At 44.5% G+C, this 20,626-nt stretch overlaps 1 protein-coding gene and 1 non-coding gene across 2 annotated transcripts in view; both read right to left on the bottom strand.

Moving 5' to 3' along the window:
- The window catches only part of VAC14 (VAC14 component of PIKFYVE complex), a 130,898-nt gene that overhangs the window by 76,042 nt on the left and 34,230 nt on the right, over positions 1-20,626 (bottom strand). The window contains exons 2-10 of the mRNA XM_077132975.1: positions 17,909-18,059; positions 17,529-17,696; positions 16,651-16,713; positions 15,975-16,082; positions 15,342-15,451; positions 14,933-15,039; positions 13,772-13,906; positions 13,101-13,253; positions 1,112-1,175 (exon numbers count right to left, since the gene is read on the bottom strand). Of these exons, the coding sequence (XP_076989090.1) occupies positions 1,112-1,175; positions 13,101-13,253; positions 13,772-13,906; positions 14,933-15,039; positions 15,342-15,451; positions 15,975-16,082; positions 16,651-16,713; positions 17,529-17,696; positions 17,909-18,059 (1,059 nt within the window). The remainder of the gene's footprint in view (positions 1-1,111; positions 1,176-13,100; positions 13,254-13,771; positions 13,907-14,932; positions 15,040-15,341; positions 15,452-15,974; positions 16,083-16,650; positions 16,714-17,528; positions 17,697-17,908; positions 18,060-20,626) is intronic.
- TRNAG-GCC (transfer RNA glycine (anticodon GCC)) lies at positions 11,596-11,666 on the bottom strand. Its single transcript has one exon. It is a non-coding gene; the product is annotated as a tRNA-Gly (tRNA).

Here is a 20,626-nt window from a genome sequence, read left to right as displayed (position 1 = left end):
TAGCAGTCACCACCCTTTCTGGTAACTTCTGGGTTACTTCTCTGCCTCCCTACTGACAGAACACCTCAAGGTCAGGATTGTATTCAGGGACCGCATCTTTACCCTGGAATCTGTAGGGTAGAACACAGAGCAGGTGCTCTGGGAATGTGTTGCAGCAAACCAGAAGTAAATGAACGAGTGAGCAGCACTTACTGCTTGAAACTTTGGGAAAAATCCTAGGAGCAGTACATGCTTTAATTAGTGCTTGCACACTTAGAAAAACAGGCACAGGGTCCTTAATGATGAAGACAAATTATAAAATGATATAAAAGGAGGAAAGATCCTGAGGCTGTGGGGAAAAGGAACCTCTTGGGGTTGAGTGTACATTTTCTTTTCATAAGGAACTGATTCCTGGGGGCCCAGGATGAGTGTCAGAGTGGAGTTTGGGAAAGTTCCAAAGGGATATCACCATCTACTCTAGCGACACAGTTGCCAATCACATACAAGAGAAAAAGTGATGTGGGGGTGAGTCCTGAAGACTCTGACAGGGTCAGAACTGTGACGATTCTCTCCCCAGGGGAATCACATTCGTCACCGGGTAAGGAGTGTGCAGGGGGATTGGCAAGGAAGGGAATTATTTCGCGGACTGGCCTGCACTGCCCCCGTGTGGAAGGCAGCGCCACTGCAGCTGACCCTGGGAGAGCTGGAGCTGCCCACCTGCCCACAATCTATCTGTGCCCTTGGGCTCAATTAATTACTGCCTGTGCTGGACTGTCCTCCAACAGCCTTCCCCCGGAACTGGGGTCTTTGCAAATTCATTATTCCTGACAAGGAAAAGATGCTGTGCAAAGGCATCTGCAAATGTCTCACTGCAGTCACCATGCACTAGTTAAACTTTTACAACTTGTGTTTACTGACCCCGAATGGCTTCTACTCCCTCCCCAAGGCCTTTTGTCAGTCAGAGCCAGGTGGGCTTGCTGAGTGCACCTCAGACTCCTGGACCAGCACCTCCTATAAGTAGAGGGGTCTCTCCAAAGGCTCACCTTGGCTCTTTGCTGTGGTCTCCCACACCCAGGTAAGATCTAGGCCACTTACTTTCCACAAACACTGCTGGCTGGAACACACCACTTACCTGGCTGGAGGGAAGACATTGATGCTGCTACTGAAGGTGGAGTCACACGAACCATCTGGACCTTCTGGGGAGAGAAGAGGAACAAGGTGTCATGCCAAGGGCTGCTGGTCCTTTTTAAAAACCAGGACCCCTGCCCCGGGAGGCACTGCTTCTCCAGCTCCCCACACCTTGACTAGGGCTCTTGAGGAAGCTTCTGAGAGGGTCACTGTGCTTTTAAAGTTTTAGGCACAGCAACCTCACAAGAAGGGGAGTCCATAAACCAAAAAACGTTTATTTGTTTCAAAATTTATATTTTGACTAGAGCATTTCCTAATATAACTTATGTAGATAGTTTGATTGAACGTCGTAAGTACTTAGAATCTCAGGTAGAACATGAGATTTTTGTTGGTTTGTCCAGAGTGATGCCCTGATGAATCCCAGAGTGATTTGATCAGTGAGTGGAAAAGTATTTGCAAGCCCCCTTCGGGGAATGGTGAGAGCAGGGAGAAATTCAACTTCCCTAAGTCAAATTCTTGATATTCTCACAAGCAGGGTGGACAACCAAAGCTATAGGCTGAGCCCCCAGTCTTGGGGTTTGTTCATATGAAACTTAACCCCACAAAGGATAGGTCACATCTACTTAAAATTTAGGCCTAAGAGTCACCCCCAAGAGAGCCTCTTTCGTTGCTCAGATGTGGCCTCTCTCTCCAGCCAACATGACAAGAAGTCTCACCACCCTCTCCCTCTCTGCGTGGGACATGACTCCCAGGGGTGTGGACCTTCCTGGCAACGTGGGACAGAGATCCTAGAATGAGCTGAGACTCAGCATCAAGGGACTGAGAAAAACCCTAGAATGAGCTGAGAATTAACATCAAGGGATTGAGAGAACCTTCTTGACCAAAAGGGGGAAGAGCGAAATGAGACAAAGTGTCAATGGCTGAGAGATTCCAAACAGAGTCCAGAGGTTATCCTGGAGGTTATTCTTACGCATTAAGTAGATATCACCTTGTTGTTCAAGATGTAGTGGAGAGGCTGGAGGGAACTGCCTGAAAATGTAGAGCTGTGTTCCAGTAGCCATGTTTCTTGATGATGATTGAACAATGACATAGCTTTCACAATGTGACTGACTCTGTGAATGTGAAAACCTTGTGTCTGATGCTCCTTTTATCTACCATGTCAACAAACGTGTAGAATATATGGAATAAAAATAAATAATAGGGGGAACAAATGTTAAAATAAATTTAGTTTGAAATGCTAGTGGTAAATGAAAGCGAGGGGTAAGGGGTATGGTATGTACAACTTTTTTCCCTCTATTATCGTTTTATTTCTTTTTCTGTTGTCTTTTTATTTCTTTTTCTAAATCGAGGAAAATGTTTTAAGAAATGATGAATATGCAACTACGTGATGATATTAAGAATTACTGATTATATATGTAGAATGGAATGATATCTTATTGTTTTGTTTATTAATTTTTTTTTTAATAAAAAAAAAAAAAGAAGGGGAGTCCAGTGTTGGACACATTCAGGAACTGTTAGAAGGGACCCTGGTAAAGCGGTTCTTTATTTCCATGCTTAACAGAAGTGTGCCACATGGCACCTGTCCCTCTAGTCCCAGTGTGCTTTGGGGTGGGGCACGGCTGTCGATGAGGGCAGAAGGGCTGTGGGACTGCCCATCCCGAGGGGCCTGAGGTCTGCTGGAGGAGGGCCGGGGAAAGGGGAGGTGGAAATGCCAGGGAATTGTGGGGAGGGCCATGGGAGATTCCTATTAGTTAGGATTCTCTCTCTCTTAGAAATACACACATTTATAGACAAAATGATACCGTGTCAGAAATTTGCTTCAAATGAATTTAGATTGTATCCAAATTTTCGTTGTTACAATGCTATTACCAGGAACATCTTCCTTAGCCTAAGTACAAGCACTTCTCTAGTCCCGCGTAGGGCGTGAACACTGAGTGGAAGGGAGGGCCATGCATTTTATATTTTAATAAAAATTGCCAAATTGTCCTCTGGGCAGGTTCTCCTAACTTGGCCATGCACTTTAAGAAGGTAAGAGCTGTCATTCCTTTAAAGTCTCACCCAGGGATATTAATAATCTTTAAACGTTTGCCAACCTCATGAGCAAAAATGATACACTGGTTTACTTTGCAGTTCTCCGATGACCAGCCAAGCCGAGCGCCTATTGGCTGTGGACGGGCGTGGGCCTTACCACCTCTCTGCCTGGACCTGAACCCTCATGCTACAACTGTTTAGCATGTGACCTTGGGCAAGGTACTTCACTGCCTCAGTTTCCCCAGGTGTGCATTGGGGAATGCAATTACAGAGTTGTGTAGAGGATTGAATAGTATCCCCCCAAAATTCACGTTTATCCAGAACCTCAGAAAATAGCCTTATTTGGAAATAGAGTCTTTGCAGATGCAATTAAGCTAAGATGAGGTGATCCTAGATTACAGTGGGCCCTAAATCCTTGTAAGAGGGGTAGAGGACATACAGAGGCATGCAGGGAAGACGGCCATGTGAACGCACTGGCAGAAACTAGGTAATGCAGCTACAAGCCAAGGGATGCCAAGGACACCAGAAACTAGGAAAAGGCAAGGAAGGGCCCTTCCTTAGAGCCTGAGGGACAATGGCCTTGCCAACACCTTGATTTCAGACCTCTAGACTCCAGAACTGTGAGGCAATACATTTCTGTTGTTCTAAGCCACCGAGTTTGTGATAATTTCTTAGAGCAGCTCTAGGAAACGAATACAGGTTTTAATGACAACAAGGGAACTAATATCTGTAAGGTGTTTTAAATGGTGCCTAGCATGTTGTATGAACTATACAAACAATTGTTATATAAAGACACAGGCTGCCTTAGTTGGCCAGAGCTGCTATGACAAACACCACACAATGGGGCTTAAATAGCAAGTGTTTACTGTCTCACAGTTTTGGAGGCCACAAGTCCAAAATCAGAGCGTCAGCAAGGCCATGCTTTCTCTCCCAGAAGTCTATAGCGTTCTGATGCTGGCTTGCTGAAGTCCTTGGGGTGCCTTGGCTGGTTCCTCTGCCACCCATCCCATGGCAATCTCTCCTTTCTTCTGTTGCTCTTCTGGTTTCTGCTGATGTCTGGCTCCTCTGGCTGCATTTCCTCTCTTACTAAGGCCTCGAGTCAGATGGATTAAGGGCCATCCTGATTCACTCTGGCCACGCCTAGACAGATCTTATTCACATATGGAATCACAATTTAACTTACACTACATCTTCAAAGGGTCCCATTTACAATGGGTTCACACCCATAGGAACACAGATTAAGAATGTCTTTCATTGGGTACATTCAATTTACCACACTACCTCATCAATAACTTTTTAATCCTGTCTTTGGTTATACTAAAGTTTTAAACTTAATTATGGTATATCAATCTTTATAATTTTTGCTTGTGGGTGTGTTCAAGAATTTCTTCCCACTATTTATAAAGTATTCTTGGTGAAAAAAATTAGATGATATCATGGGAAATTCTACAGGACAAAGGATCCAGTTTCTGTAAATATAAACTGCAAGGAAGAAAAAAAAGAGATGGAAGACAAGGTACAGATTAAGAGAGACTTAGGACAGTTGCAACGAACAGAACTTACTTGCTCTGAATTCAAGTATGCCCAAACCAAACCAAACCAAACCCAAGAAAACTCAAGTCAGTTGGAGAAATATGAATCCTGAATGAATATTTGACAAATGTGAAGGATTTATATATTTTTTTCTTTCCTGAGGTGTAATGATGGAATTGAGGCTATTTTTTTTCTTGCCGTGAACATTTTTTTTTTTAATTGACAAACCAAAACAACATATAAACACTAACATTCTTAACATATAAACATTCCATATATGGTGAAAAATCAATGGCTCATAATACATTTACAAGGTAGTATGTCTCTCACCATGACCATTTTTTAGAACATTTGCATCACTCCAGAAAATGTGGCTATTTTTATAAAGAGCTCTTATTTTTTAGAAAAACACATATTTACAGATGATAGATGTCAGGAATTGGCTATAATTAAGTTGGGAGTAGTGGATGAGAGAACAGAAGGACTGAGCCTGGCTATGAGCAGCTGCATGCTGAAGCTGAAGGATGGCCAAGGAGGTATCATTACTTCACATTACTTCCTACATGCCAGCCACTCTTCTAGGCTCTTTCTAAGCTTCTTTAATCCTCTTAATGACCTTATGAGACAGGTAGCAATATTAATTCCACTTTACAGATGAGGACAACGGGGCACAGAGAGGTTAGGCAACTAGCCTAATGTCACCCAGCGGTGAGTGATAGGGTAAGTGCTAGAGCACAGGCAATGCTTTCTCCAGAGTCAATGCTTATAACACTATAAAAAACTATTTGATCACTTGCATTTATGTTTTAAGACGCTTGGGTTTGCTTTTTTTGTGAAGGAGGAATATACTTTTCTTTTTATCCGTCTGGATAACCAACTGATCCAACTCTTTCTTGAAAAGGCGAGCCCTGTGCTGTTCAAAGTAGCCACTGGCTACCTGTTGCAACGGAGTACATGAAACGTGGCTGGTCTGAACTGAGCCACTTGTGAGTATAAAATACACACCAGCTTTCAAAGATACAGTATGAAAAAATGGTAAAATATTTCAATTATTTTAAAATTATTGATCATGTGTTGATACAGAATACTTTGGGTTAAATAAAATAGATGACTATCATTAGTTCTACCTGCTACTTTGATTTTTTTTTTAAATGTAGCTATATTAGAAAATTTAACGTTGCATACGTACTTGCATTATACTTCTATAGGACAGCGCTGGCACAGATGTTCCATGCAGACATGTAAGTTTGTTCCTATATTACATTTCCATAGATGCATGGATCTGTCCTGAACTTATTCTGTCCAAAAACCTTATTTGTCTAGACTTATTTTCAATTCTGAATTATATAATTTGTAATAGCTCATAATAAGACTTTGCTTTTGGAGGGCAGGTCCCTATTACTTTTTGTTATTTCGAATTATCCTAGTTATTCCTGACTCTTTGCCACTCTATACATTTTGGAGGTAGCTTGTTGACACCCACCCCCACACACACACCCTAGTGGGAATTCTAACTGAAACCACACACACACACACACACACACACACACACACACACACGTGGGAATTCTAACTGAAACTACATTTAATTTATGGATCACTTCCTTTAGACACTGCAGTTTTTTCATATTAAGTTTCCCCACCTCTTTTCTTAGGTCTTCTTTTCCTTTTTTTCTTCAAAGCTTAACAGGTTTATTGAGGTGAGGAAGCAGGGAGAAGGTAGGTGGGAGAGCAAAAGGGAGAAGGCAGGTGGGAGCCTGAGGAGTCAGTGAAAAGGAAAGAGAAAATGGCTCCCTAGGTCTTCTTTTATAAGACTTTTTTTTAAATTGGTAATTTTTTTTGTTAGAGAAGTTGTAGGTTTATAGAAATATACACAAAATATATAAAATACAGAGTTCCCATTTACCACTGTATTATTAACACATTGCATTAGTGTATGTACATTTGTTCTAACTCACGAAAGAATATTTAAAAAATTGTAATATTAATTATAGTCCATTGTTTACAATAGGGTTCACTGTGTTGTACAATCTGATGTTTTTTTTATTCTGCCAACATACATATGGCCACATTCATATAAATAATTCAGTGCTGTTAATTACTTTCATTAGTTGTGCTACTATTACCACCATCCATTATCAAAATGTTATAATCAACCCAAATAGAAATTGTGTGCAATTTAACCATTAACTCCCCATTCTCTACCCTGAACCCAGCTCCAGGCAACCTATATTCCAGATTCTAATGGCAGGAATTTACTTATTCTAATTATTTCATATCAGTGAGATCATACAATATTTGACCTTTTGTGTCTGGTTTATTTCATTCAATATGACTTCAAGGTTCACCCATGTTGTCACAAGTATCAGAATTTTATTCCTTTTTAATGCTGAATAATATTCCATTGTGTACACAGACCACATTTTATTTATCCATTCTCAGATGATGGACACTTGCATTGCTTTCATTTTTTGGCAATTGTAGATAATGCTGCTATGAACATCGATGTGCACAGGTCTGTTTGTATCCCTGCTTTCATTTCTTTTGAATATATACCAAGAAGTGGGATTGCTGGATCATACAGTAACTGTACACTTATCTTTCTGAGGAACCACCAAGCTGTCTTCCACGGCACTATGTTACATTCCCACCAGCAGTGAATGAATGAAGGTGCCTATTTTTCCACGTCCTCTCCAACACTTGTAGTTTTCTGTTTTTCTACTAGTAGCTATTCTAGTGGGTATGAAATCATATCTCATTGTGGTTTTGATTTGTATTTCCCTAATAGCTATGGATGCTGAGCATCTTTCCATGTGCTTTTTAGCCATTTGTATATCCTTTTTTGAGAAATATCTATTCAAGTAGATTTTTAAATTGGGTTGTCTTTTTATTGTTGAGTTGTAGGATAAACTCAACTTTATATGTTATAAAGAAATAGATATTTCTCAAAAAAGGATGAGAAATATACCAAAGGTGGTCAGACCTTTATGGAGAAAATCACTACCCTCACTGAAAACAAAAGTGAAGACCTAATTACTTCATCATGAAAGTGAAAAGACAGCCTACTCAGTGGGAGAAAGTATTTGGAAACTACCTATCCAATAAGGGTTTACTTTTGGAATTGAACATTTATTTATTTATTTATTTTCAACTGTCTTGTTTTTAATAAATGCAGTTAAGGTCATAAATTTATCTCTCAGTTCTTCAGCTGGCCCACAAGTTTTGCTATGTAGTACTTTCATGGTCATTCATTTCTAAGTCTTTTATGATTTCCATAGGGATTTCTTTTTAACCCATGAATTACTTACGGGTATATATAAAGTTCCTAAATCTTTGATGTCTATATGATATGGATGATTTGAAATACTGTGGATTTGCCAAGCTTTCCTTCTAACTCTATGAGATTTTGCTTTATGTATTTTAAGGCTATTTCTTTAGCTGCATAGAAATTCATGTTTGTTATATCTTCTTGGTGGACTACTTTATTATGTAATGTATGTCCATATCCCAATTAATGTCCTTTGCCTTAAAACTTACCTATATAGTGCTCAGCACATCACTCTTAATAAAGTTGTTTATATCATGTAAAAGCACTGTCTACGTTTTCAGTGTCAAAGACATGTAAGCTAGAATGATGTCTTTTTCCTACCTGTGCCCACTGGGGATGAACGTGTGGGGAAACGGATGTGTTCCTAGTTGCTGGTGGCTGAGTACACCAGAAAAACTTTTTTTGGACTGTAAGTTGGTGTATTGCATCAAAAGACTGAAACCGTTTATTTCCCATAATTTCATTTCTGGGCATCTATTTTAGAGAAACAGACCAAAATATAGAAACAAAAATCCATATCTACTCTCTATTCAGTATTATATATGAGTGAAAAACTGGAAGCAATCTAATTGGCTGATAATAGGAGTAGGGTACAATTATCATGTGTGTGTGTGTGTGTGTGTGTGTGTGTGTGTGAGGAATGGTGGCTGTGAAGATAACGCAGCAAAGTGTAAAATTACAGTGACTAAAAAAAGCACTCAAGGGTAAGCATTTGGAAATAAGTTAAAGTGATAATAGCTGTTATGTTAAAGTGAGGAGCTCAAGTGACTGTTTCTCTTTTCTAAATTATTGTAAATTACTAAATAATTTGGTAAACTTTAAATTCCTAGAATGCTGGGTAGAGGACAATTTCAGGCATTCTGGGGCTCCCTGTGTTGGCACAGCTCCTGCAGTAACCCTGAAAGCTTGTAATGCTGAGATTTCTGAAGCAACTCAAATTTTCTTTCAACATGGAAGAAGCCCATCCAACAAGTTAAACTTCCAAAGGCCCCTCCGAGGGCCCCTCAGAGATCTGTACCTCCTACTGGTACACTTCTTGCTGTAGACAGGATGAATCTCAAACATCTTACCATGGAACAGTAGGCTCCTAAGTTCAGTCCAACACACAATGAACGAATGGCAATGCTACATTTCCCTGTCCTTGTCTCTTGCCTATGACTATTTCGTATCTTCTCCTCTCTCCACCTGTACTACCTCCTTTCCATCCTTGTTCTTAGCTGAAAACGCTGCTTTCTCCTAAAATGGATACAACCGGAGAAGAACTTCCACCAGCTCTCAGCACATCTGCCCACCATGAGCCTCTGCACCCTCCACACTGAGGTCAGCCCTCCACCACGGCCTTAGCTGCCTCCTCCACTTCCCAGGGGCTCCAAAAGTTTCCCACTTCTCTCCTGAATCAACAAAGTCCCCCCCACCCCACCCCGCCCCTGACACTGGGTCTTTCCCATCAGCATATGCACTTGCTATGGTACTGAATGATGAGGTCCTAATCCTTGGGATTTTACGAGACAAAAGGGACTTTGCAGATGTGATTAAGGTAAGGACCCTGAGATGGGGGAATTACCCTGGATTCTCTGGTGGGACTAATGTAATCCCAGGGAGCCTTACAAGAGGGAAGCAGGAGGGTCAGAGACAGAAAGGCAACATGCTGCTGATTTTGAAGGTGGAGGAAGGAGGTCTCGAGCCAAGGAACTGCAAGCAGCGTTTAGAAGCTGAAAAAGGCAAGAAAACAGATTCTCCTCTAGACTCTCCAGAAGGAATGTGGCCCTGCCTAAGTTTTACACTTCTGACCTCCAGAACTATAAGTAGAGCAGTCTGTGTTGTGTGGTATTTGTTATTGTAGCAACAGGAAACTAATACACTTATTATAATTCTCCAATTAAAGAAAAATCTCCCTTGCCTCACCTTATCAATCAGTATCACTCCATTGCTCTGCTTCCCTTTACAGGATCCTTGTTGTGCCTACTCCTTCTCCTTCCATTCCCTCATGATCCCACTCTCTTCAGGACCTCAAACAACCAGGGAACATAATGGAGGGGACAGACTGGACACAGGTGCTGTAAGAATTCAGAACCAGGGAAAGGACACTGCTGTGGATCCCCCCGAGTGGGAGGGCTAAGGAGCCAAAGCAGAGAGAGGCTGTGAGCAGCCAGGCACAGGTGAGGAGCTCTGTAGGTCCCAGGTGTGCGTGCAAGAGGGCCCTGCCTGGAGGTGTGCTGAGAACGTGGTGCTGAGATGAATCAGCACATGACTGAGTCAGGGAGGGAGACACCGAATGAGCACGACCAGGAGGAGGCGCTGTCTGCAGCCAGGCAGACCTGGGCTGGGAGGTGGGGGCGGAGGGAAGGACACAAGGAGGCTCAGGGTCCAGCCTGTCTACTGATTTGATAAATCAGCTGTCTCTTAGCTTGCGGGGACCTTCTCCTGAGCACTTTGGTGAAGACTGACAGTTAGAAGCTGAGGGGGCCTGAGAGGGTGTGAAACCCAAAATTAGCTGGTGCTGTTTCTTGGACCTACTACAAAGTGAACTTTTCATCTGCCGAACTGCTGTTTTATAAGGCAGTAAAACTGGAGCCACGCTGCCCAAGTGATCCTGGTTTTAGAGCGATACTCGCCTGAGCAGACAGCTGTCTGAAGACCCGAAAACTATTTAAAAAGGAAGACCAGCTGCACTGTCTGGGAATCGAACCTGGGCCTCCCGCGTGGCAGGCGAGAATTCTACCACTGAACCACCAATGCCTCCACCACCGCTTCAGAGCAGTCATCATAGCCCACAGAAGGGAAGGAACAGTTTCCAAGGAGCTTGACGCTGTTGCCACATACGGAGAAAGGGTGAGGCAGGGAGTGCCAGGTTCTATTTTGGATAAAGAGGCATTAGCTTTTTTTTTTTTTGAAATTGAGATATAATTCATAAAACTAAATTTCACATAACATAAAATTCATCATTTTAAGTGTATAATTCTGTGGTTTTTAGTATATTCACAAGTTTGTGCAGCTATCACCACTATCTAATTTCAGGGCATTTCCATCACCCCCGAATCAAGCCTGAACCTGCCAGTCACCTCTTAGGACCCTTGTCCCCAGCCCCTGCCTACCACTAACCTACTTCCTGTCTATGGATTAAGAGGCATCAATTTTTAAGTCACTATAAAATATCAAAACTTCTGCACATTGTGACTTGTCAAGTCAAAAAATATAACCAATTCCCCAAAATACCCCACAAAGCCAACCACCACCAAATCAAAAAAAGCAGGATGTGGGATGAGAAATTATGTAAGTCGTATGATCTCAACATATATATAAAACATATTTGAGAAAAATATGCCAAATGTTAATACTGTTTGTCTCTCTTGGTGAGGACAGTCCTGCTTCTTTATATTTTTATCTACTTTCCAAACGTTTTGAAATGAGACTCAGAAAACAAAACGAAAATAAAATAAAACACTTGTATATCAGTGAAAGTTCGTGAAACATGTCTAGCCTCAGGTTTCTGTAGTTTCTTCCAGTAAGAAAGCTTCTCTCTCTCTCTCTCTATCTCTCTATCTCTCTCTCGGGAAACACTGCCTAATCTCAACTGCCAAAATGTTCTCAGCAGCTGCATTGGCCGGGAATCGAACCCGGGCCTCCCGCGTGGCAGGCGAGAATTCTACCACTGAACCACCAATGCTCCAGCTGCACACCACTGTGCCTCCAGCTGTTTTGCTGCTCTGACTCACAGTGGCAGGCTTCACAGCTGTAACCTGACACCTGAGACAGCCCACAACTGAAAGCCAGCTCAACTCCAGCAGCCAAACCCAGGGAGGAGGCCCAGAGGAGCATGTGGGCTTGACATGCTGCTCTAATGTTTAAAAGGGGAGGCCATGAAAACCCATGGAACCGCACAATGCAAACGCCGAGCCCTAAGTTAAACCATGGACTACAGTTAATAGCACAATTACAAAAATGTGCTTTCATCAATCGTAACAAATGAACCACACTGATATAGGTATTAATAATAGGGTGATATATGTGATATAGATCTTGCATTTTACATAAGATTTTTCCGTAAACACAAGAAAAATGTGTTTTTCTTGTGTTTACTTTCTACAAGTAAAGAGAGAAAGGAAGAGAGAGAGAGAAAGGGGGGCACAAATGGCAACTGGAGAAAATGCTTTAGAAGTTCTTTTGGCTCCTGGGGGTAGGTTCCAGACCTTAGTCTGCCAGCCTTAAGGATTTGGGGAGGTTATGCATCAATTTACTCTCTGGCTGATTCTGCAAAGGCCACAGCCCAGAGATTCGCCCCAGGGCTGATCTCAGCGTGGAGAGTGGCCTGAGAGACATGAAAATGTCAGCGTTCTAGATAACATTTAGAGAGTGCAACTCCAGACTCCAATCAGCATAAAGTGGTTTTCTTTATGGCACAGATAAACAAGGAAATACTGTTTAAGGAGTTGGAGAGGAGAGAAGAGGTATTTGGTTTCTTAAAGACACCGATTTCAGCAGAATTCTAAAGTAGTGAATAAGTTGTGGCAGAACTTTCTCAATCCTCTCCCCTGAGAGTGAAATGTACAGTACAGCAGCCAGGCGTCTGGGTGGCTGGAAGTCGACAGCCAAGAATCAGGTGACCCCTACAGCCTGGTATGGTCGGACAAAACCTAATTTCCTGTAGGTGAACCTGGACAAAGATTAAGGAAAGGCTAAGGGTCTCTGAGGCAATCTTCCTGGGTTCAAACCTCAATTGCAGCATTAATAGCTGCCAGATCCTGGCTATGCTCCCTTCCTTCTGTCCCACGCATAGAATGGGGATGAAAACAGTCCCTCCCTCACTGGGCTGTGACCAGAAATGTGTGAGTTAACGAGGTAAAGTACTTGGAAGAGTGTAGCACACAGTGAGGCCATAAAATAGTGGTTACTATTATTAGATACTGGTGACTTAGATCCCCAAACAATCTAGGCCAGGCCACACAAGCCCAGGTTGGAAACAAATTCTGCCTCCTGGAGTGCCCGGATATGGTGCTCTGGGATACCAGCTTTAGCCTGGTTAGTTATGGGGCCCAAGGTCAAGTCCTAGGCCCTCTGGGGTGCTCCCTTGGAGGTGAGGGGCGGGAGACCATCTACTCACCCCTGGCTGTCCCCTCCTGCTTTGCAAGGGAGTCGTCATGGCTGGGTTCTGCCTGCTTCTGCACTGCAGGTTTGGGCTCGTCGGGCTCATCGTCCTCAGGGGTGACGAGCTTCATTAGGCTCTGGTTGCACACATTGGCCACTTCCTTGATGCCTGAGTCCACTGATGTAAGGAGCAGCCCCAACCAGAGGAGTCTTTCCTAAACTCGAGGTCATGGGCCCCTCCTGCTCAGGGTTTTCTCCTCCCCACAGGCTACACTGGTGGGCTCACAGGTAAGCTGAACTGAGTCCCCATTCGCCTGCCATACGGCTGCCCCCAGGAATTAGCCCTATTTTTTTCTCGCAGGGCCCCTTCTGGTGGTGGTCCTCCAACCAACAGGATGTTCCCCACCCAATGTGGCGCAGTGTGGGCTCAGAGGGTTGAGACCCTGGGACCAGGGAGAGTGGCTCCCGATCTGTAAGTAACCAGTTAAAGTTTGGGGACAGTGAGCATTAGTTACATGTCCGGGTGCTGCCCCTGATTTTCCTGATCCATATTCAGCCTCATCTCTCAGTCCCCAGATACTAGGAACCATCTGGAGGTGTGATGGATCCTAAGGGAGTTCCTGCCCCTCACTCCAAAGCCCCCTCTGGGGTTTGTTCTTGTTTCTTCTCTTCCACAGCTAAGGATACTTTTCTTGCGGTCATCATAGGCCAGGCAGGGCAAGACGGCAGTCAGGACTCCCGAGGAGTAGGGCAGCATCACCCGGCCGGCCAGCTGGATGAACTCCCGCATCCAGCACATGGCTGTCAGCTGGATCAGGTCGTCTGAAAGAGGAGCCAGGGGTTCCAGGAGGGCCAGCACGCACGTTCGGAGGCTTCCCTCCCACCGACCACATATACGCACACAGGCTGGGCTGGGAGGAGAGGGGGGACCCAAGGGCCTGGATTGCTTCTGGCCTCACTAATACTCTCCCACCTTTATTTTCTCTTTCCAAAGGTGCACACAGATCCCAGGCTGGGATGGAACAACAATTCTGCACTAGATGGCAGAAATGGCCTCAGTTCTCCACCCTCCCTGTGCCCATGCCCCTCTGGAATGTGATTTTGCAGCTCATCTGACCAAGAGATGGAGTGGATTTTTTTGCTTCTTTACTCTGGGCTGGCCTTGCTACTTCGGCCAACAGAATATGGGAAAAGTGACAGCGAGCCTGGTTCAAGCCTAGACCTCAAGAGGCCTTGCTCACTTCCACTGTCTCTCTCATAACACCATCACGGCCACATGGATGTGCCTGGGCCAGCCTACTGGATGAGGAGACATGTACCCAATCACTCCCATCACCCCAGGTGACAACTGGCCAGCATGACATGAGTGAGGCTAACCTAGATCAGCCAGCCCCAACCACTCTCCAGGGATTGCAGATGCCTGCCTGAGCCCAGACAAGGCTGGCCGGGGTGAGCAGAACCACCCAGCTGATCCAGATCCACGGCTAATAAAAAGCTGCTGCTGTTTTAAGCAATTAAATTCTGTGGTGGTTTGTTACACAACAGAAGCTACCCGATACATAATCCCAACCTCTAAGTATTTCAACTCTCAGTGCTAAGGCCAAGCTCGCCAGCAGTAAGGTCTCACTCTCCTCCAGGCCAGACCAAGTGGGAGTGCCTCCATGGAGAGAGAGAACTCAAATCTCGCCCTTAAAAGGACCCACCACTCTCTGCTGCTCCCAGATCCAGTATCCCACTGGTTAATACTCCTACAAGGACTCTCCTTGCTCCTTCCTGAAGCTCTGAGATGGGGAGAGAGAAAGCTGCTCTCAGCAGGTGGCGGCAGCCCTGGGGCTTTCACACACTCACCCGTGGTCTTGCAGTGGATCACCAGGATGTTGGCCATCTCAGCAAACTTAACGCTGGATGGGTTCTTCTTAATTTCTTTCAGGAATTCTCCAAGAACCACTTCACACCTATCAACGAGAAAAGGAGAGTGGAAACAGCACATCAGCCAGATCTGAAGAAGCCTCAATCAATGCCATTTTTGCTCTAACTCAGCCACCAAGAAGGTGACTACACTTTGAAACTTGCGCTAGGTGAACCTTTTTGGGGGGTTGAGGGTTGATGAGCTCTTAGTGCCTCAAAGCAGAACACACGCGAGCCAGGAAGACACAGAGAAGGAAGGTCTTGTTCTCGGTCCACTGCCTGTCCAGGGTAACGGAGGACGTGTGTGCACTAAGCTGGCAGCAGCTCCCTGTCCCCTCCCTCCACTCACATTTTCCGAATCTCTTTGCCGTTGTCTCCCAAGATCTGGAAGAGTCCATCCAGGATCTCCGGCAGGTAATCCAGCAGGTTAATGTCTGGCACGGACTCCAGAACCAGGATCTGACCCAGGAGACAAAACCAGGAGGAAAAGTCACATCAGCTTGAGGATCTTTGTCTCCCCACCAAGCTGCTCACCAGGGTGGTGAGAAGGCACCCCGACAGGCAGCATTTCCTGTCCTGCAGGTGTCTCACAGGTGGGCCTAGCAGCTATCATTTTTGTTAAATGTGCAGGGAATGGTAATTAACTCCAAAAAAAGCAAGTGCCAGGAGATTCAGATCCTCAAAGAGTAGAGAAAAAATGGGAAAGGACGGGCAAGGGTAGAAAACGTTTGCCACTGGAAGTAGCACTATTGGCTTCAAAGAGAGAGAGTGTTTCCTAGGGCAAGAAAAGAATCATAATCTTCTTAGGGGCAATCACGATGGACCTTGGGGAAAAGTCGGAATAAACATGCTTTCTTATTATTGAGTGTCAAAAGCTACTAAAAGGATACTAATACAGCATTCTCTCTGGTCAAAGGAACTGCCGAGGAGGCCGAGTTTACTGTGCCAAAGACACGTAACTGCTAGAGAGCTGGCCTCTTACCCAGGAGATGATGAACTGCCGGGCATACTGGTTGTTGGAGTAAATCCTCTCCCGCAGCAAGGGGATGAAGCCCACCAGGTCAAACTTGTTGCTTTCAGTCACAATGTCCTGTGGGTTAAAGGAAGTGTGAGCTGCCAAGGGTCAGAGACCGGGGACTGCCTGACCTGGCCCGGTTACTACGGCTCCAGGGCTGGCTCCCGGCCAGGTGGGCTCAGATGAAAACGGGAGAGCCTGAGTCAAGGACGAGAGGCCCCAGGGACATCCAGCCTCTCACAGGTCAAAGGACAAGTAAAAAGATAGATTGAAAGCAGCAGTCAAAGGCAAGAGAACTGATCAAATGGCAAAACCTTCCATCTCTGTGGTCTGGCTGGTGCCCACCGCAGTGTGGAAGGGTGACGTGGAGATGACAGGCAAGCTTCTCTGCCCTGAGTGGCAGAGCATGAGGGAATTTTTAGGGGTGAAGGAACAGCTCTGAATTTCGATTGTGGTGGTAACTCAGCTCTATAAACTTTTCAAACATCTAGAGCTGTAAACCAGAATGAATTCCACTGTACATAAACTCAAAAATTAAGAAAAAATTAGAAAGAGCATCCCAGTGATAGAATTTATAAGCTGTACAGACAGACAGAAGGAAAATATTCTAAAAAATAAAAGGCGAGGGGGACAGTACAAATACCTTTAAAAGGCGGTCTAGGAGCTCGGATCCACTTTTCACATTGGGGTCTGGGTCGGCAGCCAACTGTGAGAGGCAGAGATGGAGAGAAACACAGAGCAGACGAGCACAGTCAACTTTTAAGACAGGAGATGTGCCAACAGCCCTCGGCCAAGGCCTCTGTGTAGCCTGACACATCTAACAGTCACCCTTCTCAGGGAATCCAGCTAAGAAAGGTGGGGATGTGAGGATGGCAAAACGGAACCTGGTAAGGAGCCGTGGTGGCTGGAACTCCTCACTCTCTTTGGGGACTTCTGGGACCGCTGGTGTTCCCCTTCCCTGCTGTGACGGGGTTGGGGGCTGCTTCTGTCAGGGAAACCTCAGGGGTTTCCAACCTTAAAATGCTGGGTCCTTTCTCCGCTGGAGGAGGGACTGGGCAGTGGGGAAGCTGAAATTCTGGAAGTGAGTGCAGGATTCAGCAGTGGCAGTTCAGGCTGATTGGTCGCGCTGCCCCTTGGAAGGGAAACTCCATGAAGCTGAGGTGGGGGGGGGGGGTACCTGGGACTCCAAAGCCTTTCTAGATAGAGCTTTTTCTAGAGGGTTTGTGAGCTAAGATAACCACAGGGGAAACACGGTCTGTACTTCAGATTCACTATCGTCACCATCTACTAAAAAGGCTGATGCTTCTCGAACTACTGGTTTTCCCCACCAATCTGTGGTAAGTTGATATTTTTGTAAATGCAATCAAAATGAATTGCTAGAGAAATGAAATGAAAAACCCAAGCCCATTTTTTTTGCAGCTTTCTGCAAAAGGGGAAAGGGACCTAAGCACTGAGGGTTTCAGAAGGTCAAGATGGGTGAGTGCACTGACGCTGGGCCCAGCCAGCATGAGGAGCAGTTACCTTACTCAGGCCATCGAAGAGCACGTTGAAGTGGGGCAGCACAGCGCCTCGCGCCACCTTGACGATGTTGTAGAGGGCTTCGCAGGCATAGTAGCGCAGCCTGCTGTCCGCGTCATTGAAGCAGGTCAGCACCGGCTCGATCAACTCCTTCAAGTAGAGCCCCGAATCCTGCGATGGGGCAGGAGGAGGAGGAAGACGGCTCAGAACAGGTCAGACACGGGGGCCCGAGGCCTGTAGTGCCAGCCGACATTCCTGCACTCCTGGCCCAGGCTGGAGGGCTGGCTCAGACAGGGGCCGGGCCTGGGACAAGGTGACAGAGCCACAAAGCCAGCCTGGCTGGGCTTCGGCATGGCAAGACTGGCAAGAAAACACAGGCCCACCTTGCCCAGGGCGATGGAGCAGGCGGCCAGGCCGATGAGGCCCCCTTTCCGGCTGTGGGGGTGCTGAGACAGGGCAAACTCCTGAGACAGGGTCTGGATCACGTGCTTGATCTGCACGGTATTGTTCTGGGCCACGAACTCCCGGACCAGCCTGGAGAGAGAGGGGAAAGCGGCTGTCAGAGCAGAGGACCCAGGCTCTCCTGCTGCTGGCTCCAGGGCTGCGGCTGGGATGCAGAAGGGAGATGGTGACCCATTTAGAAAAAGGAATTGGGAGGCAGGCATTTCAGGGGACTTTCTCAGTTCTGCTGCTGACCTGGAGATTGTGGCTTGGTCATGGCTGTTTCCCTACTCTGGGTCTGAGTTTCACTTTGTGTATAATGGAATGAGGAATTGTGGTGCGAGCTCACTTCTGGGAGTCTGAGAGAACACGTGAATGTCTTTTCGGGCACCAAAAAATGCAGTGAACTATTATTTGATCAACCAAGTCTTTTATATATATATATATATATATTTGTACATTGTATGGTGGGGTCACATTTCATTATTTTTCCATGTGCATGTCCTGTTATTGCAGCACCATTAATTGAATTTTTGTTTGTTTCTGTTTTTGCTTGCGTGCTTGTTTTTTGGGACATGCATGGAAAATTTGGGTCTCCCTCATGGCAGGCGAGAATTCTACCACTGAACTACTGTTGCGTCCCCCTTTTTATTTGTTTCTTTAAAAAAAATTTTTTTTGTGCCCCCCTTTTTTAATTTTTAAATTAAAAAAAATGACAAGAAACACAAATATTCTTAACATATGATCATTCCGTTCTACATACATTATCAGTAGTTCACAATATCATCACATAGTTGCATATTCATCATCATAATCATTTCTTAGAACATTTGCATCAATTCAGAAAAAGAAATAGAAAGACAACAGAAAAAAAAATCCATACATACTATACCCCTTATCCCTCCCTTTTACGATCACTAGCATTTCAATCTAAGTTTAACATTTGTTCCCCCTATTATTTATTTTTAGTCCATATGCTTTACTCTTCTGTTGACAAGGTAGATAAAAGAAGCATCAGACACAAGATTTTCACAATCACACAGTCACATTGTGAAAGCCATATCATTATACAATCATCTTCAAGAAACATGGCTACTGGAACACAGCTCTACATTTTCAGGCAGTTCCCTCCAGCATCTCCATTACATCTTGACTAACAAGGTGATATCTATTTAATGCATAAGAATAACCTCCAGGATAACCTCTTGACTCTGTTTGGAATCTCTCAGCCATCAACACTTTATTTTTGTCTCATTTCATTCTTCCCCCTTTTGGTCAAGAAGGTTCTCTCAATCCCTTGATGTTAATTCTCAGCTCATGCTAGGGGTTTTTACAATTTCTTGATGCTGGGTCTCAGCTCATTCTAGGATTTCTGTCCCACGTTGCCAGGAAGGTCCACACCCCTGGGAGTCATGTCCCACATAGACAGGGGGAGGGCAGTGAGTTTGTTTGTTGTGTTGGCTGAAGAGAGAGGCCATATCTGAACAACAAAAGAGGTTCTTGTGGGAGTGACTCTCAGGTCTAATTTTAAGTAGGCTTGACCTATCCTCTGTGGGGTTAAGTTTCACATGAACAAACCTCAAGATTGGGGGCTCAGCCTACAGCTTTGGTTGTCTGCACTGCTTATGAGAATATCAAGAATTCAACTTGGGGAAGTTGAATTTTCCCCCTTTCTCACCAGTCCCCAAAGGGGACTTCGCAAATACTTTTTTATTCACTGTTCAAATCACTCTGGGATTTATCGGGGCATCACTCTGCACAAACCAACAAAATCTCATGCCCTACTCAAGGTTCCAGCTACTTATGGTGTTCAATTAAGCTGTCTAGATAAGTTACATTAGGAAATGCACTAGTCAAAATATAAATTTTGTACCAAATAAACATTTTTTGCTTTAGTCTCACACATAAGTTAAAATTTTAAAATTAATTACTATCAATTTTCAATACCCTGCAGTAATGACATTCCTATGTTCTTCCTCATGCAAAAACAATTTTTTAAATTTGTACATTTAGTCACTATCATTATACACTCTAGGCATTCCTAGGTTATACCATCTCAGTCTTTATCGTCTATCTTTCTTTCTGATTTCATTTGTGCCCCCAGCCCTTCTCCCTCTCTCATTCTCACATTCAGCTTCATTCAGTGTTTTAACATAACTGTATTACAATTGGGTAGTATTGTGCTATCCATTTCTGAGTTTTTACAATCAGTCCTGTTGCACAATCTGTATCCTTTCAGCTCCAATTACCCAATATCTTACCCTATATCTATCTCCTGACGGTCTCTGTTACCAATGAAATTCTCCAAGTTTATTCACTAATGCCAGTTCATATTGGCACAGGTGAGACCCTACTGTATTTGTCCTTTTGTTTTTGGCTAATCTCACTGAGCATAATGTCCTCAAGGTCCATCCATGTTGTTACATACTTCATGACTTTATTCTGTCTTACAGCTGCATAATATTCCATTGTATCTATATACCACAGCTTGCTTAGCCACTCGTCTGTTGATGGATATTTGGGCTGTTTCCACCTCTTGGCAATTGTAAATAATGCTGCTATAAACATTGGTGTGCAAATGTCTGCTTGTATCCTTGCCCTCATGTCCCCCAAGTAGATACTTAATAGTGGTATTGCCAGGTGCCCCCTTTTAAAAATAT

This window comes from Tamandua tetradactyla, chromosome 16 (assembly GCF_023851605.1).
Source record: "Tamandua tetradactyla isolate mTamTet1 chromosome 16, mTamTet1.pri, whole genome shotgun sequence".
Lineage (NCBI taxonomy): Eukaryota > Metazoa > Chordata > Mammalia > Pilosa > Myrmecophagidae > Tamandua > Tamandua tetradactyla.
Note: the sequence above shows the minus strand (reverse complement) of the source record. Positions and strands in the feature narration are given on the sequence as shown.